Raw genomic sequence first — 16,131 nt, forward strand, 5'->3', positions numbered from 1 at the left:
GCTCTTCACCAATACTTTGGTAGCCAAAGTGTTGGAGCTTCAGCATCAGTCTCTCCAATGAATTATCAGTACTGATTTCCTCAAGAATGGACTGGTTGGATCTCCTTGCAGTCCAAGGGACTCTCAAGAGTCTTTTCCAACATCACAGTTCAAAAGCATCAATTCATCAGCACTCATTTCTTTATGGTCCAACTCTCACATCCATCCATCAAGTCATTGATGCCATCTAACCATCTCATCCTCTGTAACCCCCTTCTTTTCCTGCCCCCAATCTTTCCCAGCATTAGGGTCTTTTCCAATGAGTCAGCTTTTCACCATCAAGTGGCCAAAGTATTGAAACTTCAGCTTCAGCATCAGTCCTTCCAATGAAGATTCAGAGTTGACTTCCTTTAGGATTGACTGATTTGATCACCTGAGCATTTATGAGGTCTAAAAAAGTGATGGGTAAAAATGACCTTAGGTGAAGGTTTATATCTTGCTGAATTTAAGTAAGTGGTGGGAATGAGGAGGGTATAAAAGCAGAGGAGGTGCCTAGACACCAGACCCATGACACAGCTATTTAACAAAGGCCTGGATCAGCCAGTTCAGAGGGAATTCTTAGGCAGTGTGTCCCAGTCTGGACACATGGGTGCAAGTTGAGACCTGGCTTCCATGCTGATATGTAACACTGGTGGCCAATCCATCAAGATGGGAGAGCCAGGCAAGATTTGAAGGAACGTGAAAGTGTTAGTTGCTCAGTCATGTCCCACTCTTTGTGACTCCATGGACTGTAGCCCACCAGGCTCCTCTGTCCATGAGGATTCTCCAGGCAAGAATACTGAAGTAGGCTGTCTTTTCCTTCTCCAGGGGATCTTCCCAACCCAGGGATTGAACCCGGGTCTCCCATATTGCAGGCAGATTCTTTACCATCTGAGCAGGATTTGGAGGGGTCCATGTTATTTCCTTATTGCTGGGAGAAATATCAATAACTTCAGATATGCAGATGACACCACCCTTATGGCAGAAAGTGAAGAGGAACTAAAAAGCTTCTTGATGAAAGTGAAAGAGGAGAGTGAAAAAGTTGGCTTAAAGCTCAACATTCAGAAAATAAAGGTCATGGCATCCGGTCCCATCACTTCATGAGAAATAGATGGGGAAACAGTGGAAACAGTGTTGGACTTTATTTTGGGGAGCTCCAAAATCACTGCAGATGGTGACTGCAGCCATGAAATTAAAAGACGCTTACTCCTTAGAGGGAAAGTTATGACCAACCTAGATAGCATATTCAAAAGCAGAGGCATTACTTTGTCATCAAAGGTCCATCTAGTCAAGGCTATGGTTTTCCAGTGGTCATGTATGAATGCGAGAGTTGTACTGTGAAGAAGGCTGAGCACCGAAGAATTGATGCTTTTGAACTGTGGTGTTGGAGAAGACTCTTGAGAGTCTCTTGGACTGCAAGGAGATCCAACTAGTCCATTCTGAAGGAGATCAACCCTGGGATTTCTTTGGAAGGAATGATGCTGAAGGTGAAACTCCAGTACTTTGGCCACCTCATGCAAAGAGTTGAGTCATTGGAAAGACTTTGATGCTGGGAGCGATTAGGGGCAGGAGAAGGAGGGGATTACAGAGGATGAGATGGCTGGATGGCATCACTGACTCAATGGATGTGAATCTGAGTGAACTCCGGGAGTTGGTGATGGACAGGGAGGGCTGGCGTGCTGCGATTCATGGGGTCGCAAAGAGTCAGACATGACTGAGAGACTAAACTGAAGTGATGTCATTTCCTAGGCCATATCAGGGAAGAAAATAGCTTCTGAAGAGCTAATTTATCTGGAAAATGTTGTCAATTTTTGTTTCCTGCTTAAAATAAGGATTCCAGAAGGGCTATTCACTTGTCAGCCAGTCAGTGGTTTATACAAGTTTATAATAAGGATCCTTGAAGACAGGCCAATGGATTTATAGCAAACCTCTCCTGGCAACCAGCCCTCTCAAAGGAAGACTTTAGAAAATAAGTGACTGGAACAACCAAACAAACAGCCTAAAGCGGAGGGCTCCCTTCACCCCACAATCAAGAATCCAGGAATCTGAGTGTCTCTGCAGGCAGGAAGATGCTGCTGTTTACAGAAGGCTTTGATGTCTGAGTGTTCTGGCTTTATGGTGTCTCAAATCCCTTCGAATGCACTGCAATTCCAAAAGAAGTCTTTACCTCTACACTGCTGTTTCTCTTGTGAGAACTCATTATTTTCCTGTGTTGAATTTTCCTCTTCCTTTCCTTCACCTTTGCATCAGGAACGATCCAGACCTCTTTTCATTTGTCTCATTTATCTGCCTTCTATGGCACTCTCTCTCTCCTTCCAGCCTTGACAGTTTGTTTTTTTCCTCCTGTGGTCTCCCTAAACAGCCTTCTTTCATCTTCCCAGAAGCCCTTTCTCCAGTCTCCAAATCCCTCCCAACCCCCACTTTCTTTAAGAAACTGTCTCTTTTGATCTCCATGACAACAGGAGCCCCATGTCAATTTATTCCTGTGGTTCGCAAGTGCCTGTATTTCACGTGTCCACCAGAATCAGCCTGAAAACTGCCTGTGGCAGAGTTTCCGCTCCTTACAGAGATGGGAAAATCAGGGATGGGCAAATGCTCACAGCACCACCAGCATGGATGTGACGGATTAGAAGTGGCATCTCAGGTTCAGAAAACCACTGGCCAGGTCCTGTTTCCAGCATGCTCCCCTCCACCTGCTCACTGCTGGTGGGTGAGTGGACCATCCTGGAAGTCAAGATCCAGCTTCTTGCCTGGGGAGCCCAAGGCCTCCACTGCAGAATCCCACACTTGGAACACTACATCAAGCCAGCATGTCGAGTGACTCAGTTAAAACATGACTGAAAACATTTCCTTCAGCTTCCCGCAGATTCACTTAAAATGTCACCTGTCCTTATTTCCCTTTTATTACAGAAGTGGAGACAGTCTTTCATCTCCGTGTGCTTCCTCCAGTCCCTCTCATTGCTCCTCAATATAAACAGCATAAATTCCATAACTTGCTCAGTGAACGGATGCATTAAATGTAACCACCAGGAGCTGGCGTCTCTTCTGTATAAGGCACCGTGGGTAAGAGAGACGTACAGTGAATTGTGATTAAAAGGGAGTGTGACGCTGGCAGCATTGAAGGTTGGCACAGGGGGCTGTTGGCACAGAAGGGAAAAGTGAGAGGTGCCTTTTCCCAATGGGAGCAGGGGGATTCCCAAGAAGGCGGCAGTGGACCCGGCTGGGCCTGGTGAAGGTATAAGAAATGACCCAGGGCTGGGGGATGGGGAACTTTAGGGAGGGGTCCGCAGGAATTTTGGGGGAGTTGGGGGGAACAGTAGGAATGTGGGGGAGCTAGGGAAAAGCTGGGACCCCACCCAGACCTGCTGATGTCAGAAACACACACTGCAGGGAGGTGGCTACTGGTCTGTGTGTTGACAAGCCCTCCCCAGGGTTCTGAGCATGCTCAAATCTGAGAACCACTGTTGTCATCACTAAAAAATCATGAAATGGTTCAGCACTGGCCTTGCTTGCAACGGACTATTTAGTTAAGAACCAACAGCTGTGCATTCCCCAGTTTTTCAGATCCCCAAGAACCCTCTTTTTGATCTTTGCAGAACAGAAGGGAATGAATGGAATTAGGCAGCACAGAGTGATGATTACAGATAAGGCTACAATGTGCTGTTGTCTATCTGTCTATGACATAATGAAAAGGAGACACAGATTGGACCTAATGGAAGGGTTCAAGCTTCAGAAATTACAAATCAAGTTACTTGTTCAAGATCATTTCTCCTAAATGTGGAGATGGGAATAATATCTAATTATTTTGAAGTCTAATCTAGTACTTTTCATGCTGTATCAGAATATTCTTCTTATCTGTAATTTACCTGCCATAGATACATTTAACCTAATGCTAATCATATTTTATATGTAATGTAATAAAATCCTGTCCAGTTATATTTTTACATATGCTCTTTATTTTCACATGCATGCAAGTTGCTTCAGTCAACTCTTCGTGATTCATAGACTGTAGCCTGCCAGGCTCCTCTTTCCACAGGATTCTGCAGGTAGGAATACTGGAATGGGTTGCCATTTCCTACTCCAGGGGATCTTCTCAACCTAGGAATCGAACCCACATCTCCTGTGTCTCCTGCATTGGCAGGCGGGTTCTTTACCACCAGCGGCACCTGGAAAGCCTTATTTTCACTGCAAATATTAAATATTCACACATGTATGACACCAAGGTTTCACTGGTAACATGCCTAGGGTACTCAACACACAATCAAATAAATTTTAATATTATCCTGTCATAAGCAATTTTTACCTTAATGTCCAAACTTTGGAAGCCAATCCACTTGTAAAATGTGATGCTGATATAAATAAAGACCTATGACTGGTCACTAGTTAATATCCAAAATTCTCTTTTGATTCCAACCTCGATGTTCCTATTTACTACTCTTAATTGCATTTTTGATCATACATTCCAACAATCAATGCACAAATATCACCCTTACCTCCAAGTTTATTGTGACCTAACAGTCAGTAACTTGTTTATGAGCTAACTGTTCTGAAACAGAACAAGAAAAGTGTCTGTCCTTAGGTGTCTTGTACTATGCCAGGTTCATCCAGGCTCCAAGTGAAACCTTCAAAAGACACCATCTGAAAGGACTGCCAGCTGATGAATGGAGTTGGCCCTGATTTGAGCCCTTGGTTCAAGTTCAGCTGATGTCCTGTCAGGGCAAATGAGCCGAGAGGGCCTTTTCACTGAGACAGACTGGACAGAGACAAGCCTCCTGGGCTGTGAATCAGCCAACCTGTCTTCCCAGCATGCCCAGGTGTGGGCTGGTATCCCACACTCTTGGCGGCTCAGCAGCCTTTGTGAAGCTGGCCAGCATCTGCTCACTGCCCTTTGAGGCTGGGCACTAAGAGGATTGCCTGCTTAGGCTGGGAGGCCAGCCAGGACCCTTGGGGCAGGCAGGTTGGCAGCTCTGTTTTGGGGTAGAGAATTGAACTTCTAGGAAAAGACCAATCACATGGCTAAACCAAGAGGGCTGATCCAGTTGGGAGGTGGGTAGAGGGGCAGAGTATACCCCAAATAAAGCAAATAAGCAATGAGTGGTTTTGTGAAGGGCATCTGTATATTTTATATATGTGCAAAAAAGTAAGATGTTAACGTAGTCATGTAGGGCTTTTTAGGGCATCCAGAGTTTTCCAAAGGAAAGGGACCCCCTCCTGACATGCATATTTTAACGTGGAGGTGAACAATGAGAAGTCCATGTGTTTACTTAACAAATATTTACTGTGCTGCTACTGGAAACATAAAGAACAACAAAACATGCCCTCTCCCCTCGGAGAGGTAAGGGGATTGAAAGAGGTTGAGAGAACAGCCCTATGTTATGTGGATGATCAAGACATTTTTAAATCAGTTTGGATTTTTCTTCTCTCGTTATAGGGGAAGAGGTTAAACTTATCAATATGAGAAGGGCTGACAATTCCTTAAATATTTGTCAGGCATGTTGGTCAAAAAATGCTGAAAATCCAACTCTAGAACCAATTGATCACTTCATAAAAGAAATTCAAATTTTGTAATTTTTCACAGCTTAAGGAGAGAGTTAAAAATTAAAGTGAGGGCTTAAAAATTAAGTAAAACTAATTCCAAGGCCACTCTTGAATTTCCTCTGACTGACTGCGGAAGCAAGGAGGTCAACTTAATGCCCAGTTATGTCAAGGTTAATTTTACAATTTGAAAAGAAAGGGGTAATAGGTAAAAGTGGACAGGTTACTTTATTTCCTTTAACTTTAGTGGGGCTAGTTACATTTATAACATGAGGCTGGAAGGTGCTGAAAGGTTTGTTGACCCTTTCCATGCACAAGCACAATCTTGGCATTTCACATACATTAGCACATCTGTTGCTATAAGCCTAGCCGGCAGAGTCAGATAGCCAAGAGAGGCGGGGGGCCTCCACTGGACAGTCAGGAGCCCTCAGATCTTGGGCAGTTCCCTGCCACATTGGGTATGTGCTCAGTCACTCAGTTGTATCTGACTCTTTGTGACCCCATGGACTGTAGCTCACCAGGCTCCTCTGTCCATGGGATTCTCTAGGCAAGAATGCTGGAGTGGGTTGCCATTTATTTCTCCAGGGGATCTTCCTGACCCAGGGATCGAACCGGCGTCTCTTGCGTCTCCTGCATTGGCAGGCAGATTCTTTACTGCTGCACTGGATGTAGAAGTCAAGTGGCCTCTGCTGTTTATTATAGCGTTGCTATGAAGGTCATTGGCAATAAGGCAGTTTTGTTTTTAAATGACAAACTAAGCCATTTTCCCCTGTAAGAGATCATCTCTGAAATATATACTAGGTTGTAATGATACCTTGATTTGTTGGAATTATGGAGATAAGGCACTCTATAGAGTTAAAAGTATTTTTCAGATTGTTGCTGTTGTTTGGTCGCTAAGTTGCATCCAACTCTTTGCAACCTCATGGACTGGAGCCTGGCGGGCTCCTCTGTCCATGGGATTTTCTTCATCTTCCATTACACAGGCAAGTTCTTGGGCATCTTCCTGTGTGCTTACCATTGACCTTCAGGAGGTTTAATGTCTAAACTGGCTATATTCCTCCCTAAAGCCTGGAGCTGTTCTTTCCTCTGAGCAACTAACACACCTTCAGTTAATACAATGTCTCTCTTTTTCTTTCCTTCCTTCTTCCTCCTCCTTTTCTCTTAGCCTCTTTTTTAAGATTTTTTTTTTCTGTTTTGATGTGGACCATTTTTAAAGTCTTTTTAAAACTTCTTACAATATTGTTTCTGTTTTTTAAGCTTTGGTTTTTTTGGCTGTGCAGCATATGGGATCTCAGCTCCCTGACCAGCGATCGAACCGGTACCCCCTGCATTGGAAAGTGAAGTCTTAACCACAGGACGGCCAGGGGAAGTCCCTCCTATCAGCCTCTTTACACAAAATGTAAATCTGGAGCTTTGATACCATAAAATCAAGGCTTATTTTATGCAACACATGGTACTTTGGATCACTTAGTATTGCCTACAGTTAGACTGAATTGGTGACGCACTTGCATGACACAATCAGGCCAGTGTGAAATGACAGCTCGGCGGGCAGCCCCTCCCCCACGCAGTGGTTCAATCACCGCATCTCTGTCTGCAGCCGGCCACCTTGGAATAAATCAAGGTTCCATGAACAGGACAGTGCGGCTGGTTCAGTCTAAGGCAGGCAAGGCCTCCTTTCAATAGCCCAAACTTGTTCATCCTTTTGACATTCAGAAGACATTTAACTGCAACCTACTGACTTTTCCTGCTGCTTCTCTATAGAGACAGAAGGGATACAATACCTTTTCAAGCCTCTGAAGTTTCTATTTTTAGTTATAAGAGCTCTGGGGACAGATACTTCTCTCCTGCAGGACAGAGAAAGCTCTAGGGCCCGCTGTAATAGCTCATCTTTTCAGTGTCAAAATGCAAGAGAATGCGGAGGGCTGGTGAGGGAAAGTTCCCAGGCTTGAACGCAAGACAGAGTGAGTCAGCATTCGCTTTGCAACAGGGCCGGGCTGTGTGGGGGGCTGGGGCCTGCTGAGTGCCTTTCATCACCAGGCGAGTGATGCTCACAGCTGGCGGACGTCCTCACAAAGACCCTCAGCCCCCTCCCACCTGGCTCGGCCTGCCCTGTCTGAGCAGTTGAACAGACAGTGTGCTGCCCACAGGGATGACAGCTCAGTGGCCAAGCCTGTAAAAAGCCAACACAAAGGGGCTGGCCACACTGATGTGTGTTTACATCCAAGGTGGCATCCATTCCAGCCATGAAAATCCTTGATTAGTAGTAGTATTATAGAGGCTAGTCATTTTATGAAACGGCTGATGCCAGAAGAAAAGAAAAAAAGACACAGCAAGAGGTGCAATAGATGAGGGGGACGAGAGGTGTGTGCGTTAAAGACCTCACTGCGGCTGTTACTTTCTCTAAGGGAGAGCACAGGAAAGAGGGTGAGGAAAGCGGGAAGAAGCAAACGAGAAAAGTGCAAAGCGCAACATCAGAATCCAGAAGCGGAAAAGGAAGTGCGGCTTTGCAGACTTGTTGACCCAGCCACGGCATTCTAGATAAAGTGGAATTGGAAGGAAGGGGGTCAGCTCCGAGTCACACGGAGGGCGTGACTTATTAACCAAGCCAATTCACCCAGCCCCTCAGTGACTGCAGGCTCCCAGGGGCAGCGCTGCCCAGCATGCTAGTTTGTGATGAGTTCAGGCCAGAACATCGGTCAACGCTGCTTGCTTCAATGAGAGTTTGGCTGTGAAAACCATGTATGCCAGAGGAAGAAGCATGCCGATGGTATGGTTGTTTATACTGTGGCCCAGACTTTCCATCCCAGCAGCTGGCAATGAGCTCACCGGCAGGCAGTCGATATCTGCTGGCCATGCCGGGGGACCACTGCCTCAGCCGGCAGCTGGCCCAGCGCTCCTCTCCCTGGGCATGCTCGAGGCCACCGCCAGCTAGGGGCACGACCAGGACCGCTCTCCTCTTTGCCACTTGGCAAACTGTCTACCACACAGCCCGTGATTTGGCATTTAGGGTATGTTTTCACTGGGATGAAATTCATGAGTGTGGTCACGCCTAGCCTATCTGTTTTCGATTTGCATGAAGACCAGCACTCAGGATCCAATCACGATTCAGAGACTGAAAATATGGTTCAAGAACTACAATCTGTAAACACAGAATCTGCCATAAATCCAAAGACTGGATTTTAGTAAAAAAGGTATTTAATCTAACTTTGCAAAACAAAAGTTTCCTACATGTGAGTGAATCACTTGCTGTACACCGGAAACGAACACAACATTATAAATCAACTATGCATGCATGCTCGTTGGGTCAGGCGTGTCTGACTCTTTGTGACACCATGTACTGTAGCCCACCAGATTCCTCTGTCCATGGGATTCTCCAGACAAGACTACTGGAGCGGATTGCCATACCCTCCTCCAGGGGATCTTTCCAACCCAGCGATTGAACCCATGTCTTCTACATCGCAAGTAGATTCTTTACTGCCCAGCCAGCGGGGAAGCCCAGGAAATCAACCATACTCCAATATAAAATAAACGTTAAAAAAGTGTGCATGCCTTGGCACCATAATACTTAATGTGAATGAAGGCTCTCCCCGCCACCCCCACAGAGAAAGTGCCAGGAGGATGTGTGCTTGCTGGGTTTACCTTCCAGGTGACCCTGATGCTCTGGGAAGAGATGGGCTCCAGGTGGACTTCCTGAGGAGGGCCGTCAGGAGCTGGAAAGACCAAAACCCACAGGTCAGTTAGAGATGGGTTCCAGCGTGGACTGAAACCCACATAACAGGACTCAGGGCCAGAAGAAGGGCCACAGCAGCTTTCGTGGGAAAATCAATTTTGCCGAATCACTGTGCACAACAGTCACCCGGCGCTCACTCGCTTCTAGAAAGAGTGAACTTCGACACACATCTTTGTATTCTTCCTCACCTTGTCTTTGACAACTTGATGAATAAACCATAAGCTAATACACTAGTAAAAACAGAAAGTGGTGAAACATTTCTTTGATCAAAGTCTATAGTGGCTACGAAGATCCCTCTGGTTCTTTTGGAGACGCTGTTTAGTGATATGCATTGGAGCACCTCAGGAGACTCAAACTACTTGGGGAGGGAAAAAAAGGAGTCTTCTGCCTCTGATTCTCTTTGATGGTTTTAATTCTCCACTCTTTCCAAGAGAAAACTTACTAACCTGGGGCAGTAGCCACAGAGGGCAGATTGGAGTGGAAGAGAAAAAAAAAAAAAAAAACACGCAATTCACACCAACCTATATCCAGTGGTGATAGGGGTGCCAATCGCCTGCCATGCACAGTTGATCACTCTGTACTAGGAATCTACCCTGTATTACATACACAGTGTAAAGCTTAGAGGAGATGGCCTTGTCAGCGGGAGTTTGCAGTCTGATCAGAACAATGGGCTGAGCACACGGGAGCTGAGGTTATAACACAGCACACACTCAAGTGTCTTCAGAGAAGTGGAGGCAAAAGGGAACCCAGGGGTCAGCAGGGAGAGACCCCACTGGTGACCACCTATTGTTGGGAAGATAGCTTTACAACCACTGCTGAGCTGTGAACGGGCCATTTCTGTGGATGTGGAGATGCCAGTCTGCAGAAAAGTGAGGAGCACTGGGAGATGAGAAATCAAAAATAGGGAACCGAAACAAGACTGAAGGTTTGGAAAGAAGAGGAAGGGGACAGAATAAGGTCATTTTAGCAGAAACATGTTTTCCATTTAACCGAGAAAGAAGTTTTGAGTGATGCCACAGTGCAGCTGCTAAGTTGATGGGCGCTTGAATCTTTCTGCCTGAGTTCAAATTCTGGCTCCCTTGCTTAGTAACTTGAAGGTGTTTTGCAGGTGACAATTTTTCTGCACCTTTGCAGGTGACAGTTTTTCTGACAATTTTTCCTTCTCTGTATAATGGGATGATAAAATGTATGTCTGGGTTATGATGCTTAGAACATATAAGCAGTAATGATGATTATTCTCACTGGGTGTTTTTATGGAGCACATCAAAGGAGAAATTCAAATTGCAAAAAGAAAAGGTATACTTGAAAGAACAAGGTCCCAGGAGATTAGCAAGAGGACAGAGCAAGAGGGGGGGTGTTGGAGAGAGGGGGGCATAAGGCAAGCACCTCTGGGATGAGAGGAAGAGAACCCAGTGGGCAGAGAAGCAGGGTGAGTGAACACCCAGGTATATTTGCTCCTTAAAGAAAGCATGTTCAAATCAGATTGTCTCTCTTTTCACCAAAATCATAAGGGACAAAGTCAGGGGAAGAGTGGTGGGTGCCAGGAACACAATAGAGGCTTGGACTGTTGCAATAGCCTGTGGAAAAGGGTGTACCCGGTGCACGAGAGCACTGACCCACCAGTGGGGGTAGTTTCACTGATGAGGATAATGTGCAATGGAACTGTCACACCCTGTCTCAATTGAGGCTTTATGAGACCACTGATGCTTGCAGGAGAAATGCCACTGGAGGAACTGGGGATAAACAGTGGCAACAGGTGGGAAGAAGTGGGTGCTGGGATTGTTACTAAGTTCCCTGGTGGTTCAGACAGTAAAGAATCTGCCCGCAATGCAGGAGGCTCAGGAGTTCAATTCAACTGAATGCAGGTTCAATCACTGGGAGAAGGAAATAGCAACCCAATCCAGTGTTCTTGCTTGGGAAATCCCATGGACAGAGGAGCCTGATGGGCTACAATCCATGGAGTTGCAAAGAGTCGGACACGACTGAACGACTGACACTTTCTTTTTCACTTTCATTCCACAGTCGGGGATGGCAGGACTCGGGGAGAATGCTAACCCAAAGGGGCGAAGAAAGGAAGCCAGTTTTCTAGGAAAGATGCTTCATTGCATGTTAGGAATATATATGTGAAGAGAAGAGGGGCTATTGTATGGAGGTGTCTGCTCAGCAGCTGGAAACATTTACTAGAAGCCGGTAGACAGTTGGGCCTGCAGGCTGCTCCCTTCCGCTCGGAAGCTCTCCCAGAAATCTACTCACCAGGTCTCCGTCCTCGCTGGGGACACAGCCTCTGTCCTTGAATCACCCCCTCCAGCCCAGCAATGATGCCTGACACCAGCTTTCAATTCTGTTCCTAAACATTAGTTCTGGTCTTCACTTTACCTCTTTAAAGGGGACGTGGCACCCTTCAGAGCTTCAGACTTTTCGTTCCTCACAATAACTTTGCACATCCTTGTCCTGCCTTCCTCTTCCGCGCACCCCAACCTCCCTGCACCTGGCGTCCCAGCTGTGTCCACCTTCTCAGGGGAAACCTAAACAGGACTGCCCCCCCAGGCAGGTTGGAGCCCGCCTTTTCCCTCCACCAGTTTCCTGCCTGGGCCCAGGAGCCCCCGCTTCGGCTTGGGAACCTGTCACAGCAGGCTCGGGCATACATCTGCATATCAGTCTTTCCCTCTTTTCCTAACAGACTCAATCAAAGCTGTGTGGTCTTAGCAACCAAGTCTAGAGTGAGTCCTTGCTTTGATCGGTGCAGTGCTGTGTGGATCCTGAAACCCAGGGCACTCTTCTCTCTCCCTAGTAGGTCACAGGGACAGTGAGTTTTCTCAGGGTCCTGCAGCCTCTAGGATTTATTGATTCTTTAGCGCAAAGACAGTGCTAATGCTGAAGTTAATTTCTATACCCAGGGTGAGGGGCTTCCCATGTTGTACTAGTAATAAAGAAAACCAGCCCTTTCTGCAGGAATATTTCCATATCAGATGCAATGAAAGCACATGGAAGAGATTTCTCTTAAACACAGAGAAGTTCTGTGGTCAGCAAGAAGCACGTGGTGCATGCATAAAAATCCTTGAAAAAAATTATTTTGAGGTCTGACGGCTACACTGAGGCTTGATTATTTTAATTTAATTGTGCAAAGTCAGACTGAACATGGAGACTGCTGGTTAAGAATCAGAGGCAGTGCAGAGTACCTCCCATTCTGGATTCTTTGTCCTTTGTTGTAGCCTTTTCAACAGGTTGGTTGGCAATAGTCAGCTGTTATTTTCTTGTTGAGATATATTCATAATCAAAAACAAAGTCACTAGGAGAGTGTTTAAAAATGCCCTTGATTCTATCAGAAAACATTAAGTGTGAACTTGGGGCATTTTGCGTTTTCAGTCTGGTCTTGGCATTTTAAGAAGTTCCCTGTGAAGTGATCTGGGGACATGGGATAATCCCTGTATCCAGGACAGACCCGACATTTTTTTTTTTTTTTTCATCCCATGGCATAGCATGTGGGATCTTACTTCCCCAGCCAGGGATGGAACCCACATCCCCTGCTTTGGAAGCATGGAGTCTTAACCACTGGACCACCAGGGAGGTTTCGTGTGTGTGTGTATGTATGCTTGGTCTTTTGCCAGGCTCCTCTGTCCATGGGATTCTCCAGGAAAGAATACTGGAGTGGGTGGCCATTTCCTCCTCCATGGGGTCTTCCTGACCCAGGGATCAAACCTGCATCTCTTTTCCGTCTCCTATTGGCAGGCAGGTTCTTTACCACTTGCATCAGCTGGAAGCCTGAAGCCCCAGAGACCTGACAGTTTATACAGGACACAAAGCCTTTTTGGCTTAGTCTATCAAGACTTCTGTGGTTTGTTAGTAATTTATTTATTAGTCTGCTTAGTCTCTGACGTGAAAGGATTCAGATCTCTCCTCTCTTAAATACAGTCATCCCACTCCAGTACTCTCGCCTGGAAAATCCCATGGACGGAGGACCCTGGTAGGCTGCAGTCCATGGGGTGGCGAAGAGTTGGACACGACTGAGCAACTTCACTTTCACTTTTCTCTTTCATGCATTGGAGAAGGAAATGGTAACCCACGCCAGTGTTCTTGCCTGGAGAATCCCAGGGACAGGGGAGCCTGGTGGGCTGCCATCTATGGGGTCCCACAGAGTCGGACATGACTGAAGCGACTTAGCAGGATCTATATTAAAGGCAGAGACTGAAAGAATTTTACACACATTAGAGCTTTGCCCAATATAATTAGGAAGAGCTTTTGTTTGGGTGCTGAATTTTCTACTTTAAGTTTCTAAAACATCTAAGACAAGCCCTTTAAAAATGATATAAAAAATGATGCTGGAGAAGAAAATGGCAACCCACTCCAGTATTCTTGCCTGGGAAATCCCACAGACAGAGGAGGTGGTGGCCTACAGTCCATGGGGTCACAAAAGAGTCACACAAGACTGAATGACTAAACAACAAATAAATCAACTATGCTTCAATAAAATACAATTTTAAAAAATGATATAAAAAATTAGTCTGCTTCCAGAATTTTAGTGCTTTCCTTACAAAGCTGTAATTTTTTTTTCATGGATCCTCATCTCATTGTAAAAGGACAATTTCATAAAATTAGAATCCAAGGCAGACTGAATTCCCAGTGCTGACATGATTGAAGACTAACCATTAGGTATCCACTGATTTAACTATATTTGAAAATTGTGTTGACATTTAACATTTAAGAATTTATTTAACAGTCTTGAATTGAAATTGAACTAAAACTAGAAAGAATAATTTTTTCTTCTGTTTTTTTTTAAACCAGAATATTTACCTTATTCCTACAGGAAGAGCAGGCTAGAGGTAAGAATTACTGATGAATGTGACTTTCCAAAATATATAGTTGCTGCATTTTTTTTTATAGAAACTGAAACTATTCAATTTGTAAAAGAGTAATGAATGAAGAGTATATTTACAGTTCCTAATGTTTATTCTAGGCAAGGCTATGTCCTGCCTGCATGCTTAGTCCTGTCTGACTTGTGACTCCATGGACTGTAGCCCTCCAGGCTCCTTTGTCCATGGGATTTCTCAGGCAAAAATACTAGAGCGGATTGCCAATCCCTTCTCCAAGGGGTCTTCCCAACCCAGGGATCGAACCTGCGCTGCTGACATCTCCTGCATTGCAGGAGGATTCTTTACTGCTGGGCCCCAGGTAAAGCCCCATGACAAGTGCAAATTTCTGTGAAAAATGATAATTCTTTACCACTAGCGCCACCTAGGAAGCCCACTAATTCTGTTTGGCTGAAAATACAAGGTGGGCAGGCCCTTCCTAACTGTCAAACCCATGGTGGTCCCCGGTAGCCTCCGGTCTGGACGTCTGTTTTTGGTCCTTCCCACAAAGGCAGGACAAGCTGATTTGTTCATTGTTGTGTCTCGGATGCCCAGAACAGCACGTGGCACATAATACATGCTGAATGAATGATAATTTAAAGGAATAAGCTATTTATTTGATAGTCACTAAATGAATTCATCCTCTCCCCATTTAGGTATCAACTGTTCTTCAATTTATTTGGTTCTTACTAAATTCTGTCTTGGTCTCCTATGCCCAGCAAAGAATGTTCTGCTCACCCAGGCTACTTCTCTTTTTTTGGCCATACCAGGCAGCTTGAGGGATCTTAGTTCCCCTGCCAGGGATTGAACCTGTGCCCCTGGAAATTAGAGTGTCCTTTCCTAACCTCCTGATGCCAGGGAATTCCCGAGGCTGCTTCTGTCAGAGGTGAGCATGGTGTTGCAGACTCTGTCATTGTGCCTCAGTCCTTCTTTGCCCATTTTTACACCCCGGTCTCTGCCCAGTTTTGGACCCAGCACATGGTAGACCCTTAGTAAATTCTCCAGTGAGGAACCAGAGATAGAAGTTCAGGAATGCCTCTCACTGGGTGACTCAGCCCAGCCCCATAAGCAAATAAGACCCAAGCCTCTGGATGAAGCCAGGAGACTGCTATGTGGAGAAGAAAGTAATTTGACAGCAGAGGGGAGGCACTGTACAGAACAGGAGGCACGACCTCAGCAGGCTCCAGACACGGGCAGGAGCAGCTCACATGACGAGGAGGCGGCAGGAAGGGAGGGTCATCACTGCTCGGGCCACGAGGAGCCTGGTGTAGCTTCAAGGTAGTAAGGGGGTAGGGGAGACCTGGGCCTACACCTTACGGGCTCCTTTCCTCAGCAAGTGGGTGGTGAGAGGCATGCTTGGGTGCCCTAGACTTGGGCACTTGCATGCGTGCTAAGTTGATTCAGTCGTGTCTGACTCTTTGTGACCCTACGAACTGGAGCCCGCCAAGCTCCTCTGTCCATGGGATTCTCCAGGCAAGGAAACTGGAGTGGGTTGCCATGCCCTCCTCCAAGAGATCTTCCCCATGCAAGGATCGAACCTGCATCTCTCGTGTCTAACCTGTGTCTCTTGGATTGGCAGACAGATTCTTTACCACTAGCGCCACCTGGGAAGCCCTTGGGCACTGCATCACCATAAAAAAATGAGCGGGTCTATGGCTTCTAGAAGCTTCCATCTGGGGATTCTCACTGCTTAAGTGATGATCTCATTTCTTTAGGGAAAGACGGCCATAGGGCTGGAAAATATTCTCTCGAGATGGCTGCAGCTCCTGAAAGAGGTGCCTTTGGGGATCCTCCAGGAGGTGGCAGGGACAAGCCCCGTCAGCCCAAGCAGAGCTGGAGAGGGAGGCTTTGGTCAGGAGAGCTGCCCTCCTTTCTACATGAGTCACATGTAAGAAAATGGCTTTCTGATTTCAGTCATGCAAACCTATGCGGCAAGACAAGGCAAGTTCTGGTTTGCAGCTTTTCTTCGCTCATGCCTGACCTCCCCTCGCATCCTCCCTT

The 16,131-nt window shown here is 46.1% G+C and overlaps 1 protein-coding gene across 1 annotated transcript in view; it reads right to left on the reverse strand.

Moving 5' to 3' along the window:
- Positions 1–16,131, reverse strand: part of DSCAM (DS cell adhesion molecule) — an 827,097-nt gene that overhangs the window by 126,842 nt on the left and 684,124 nt on the right. Inside the window, exon 17 of the mRNA XM_042237343.2 lies at positions 9,193–9,263. Within this exon, the coding sequence (XP_042093277.2) occupies positions 9,193–9,263 (71 nt within the window). The remainder of the gene's footprint in view (positions 1–9,192; positions 9,264–16,131) is intronic.

This window comes from Ovis aries, chromosome 1 (assembly GCF_016772045.2).
Source record: "Ovis aries strain OAR_USU_Benz2616 breed Rambouillet chromosome 1, ARS-UI_Ramb_v3.0, whole genome shotgun sequence".
Classification (NCBI taxonomy): Eukaryota; Metazoa; Chordata; class Mammalia; order Artiodactyla; family Bovidae; genus Ovis; species Ovis aries.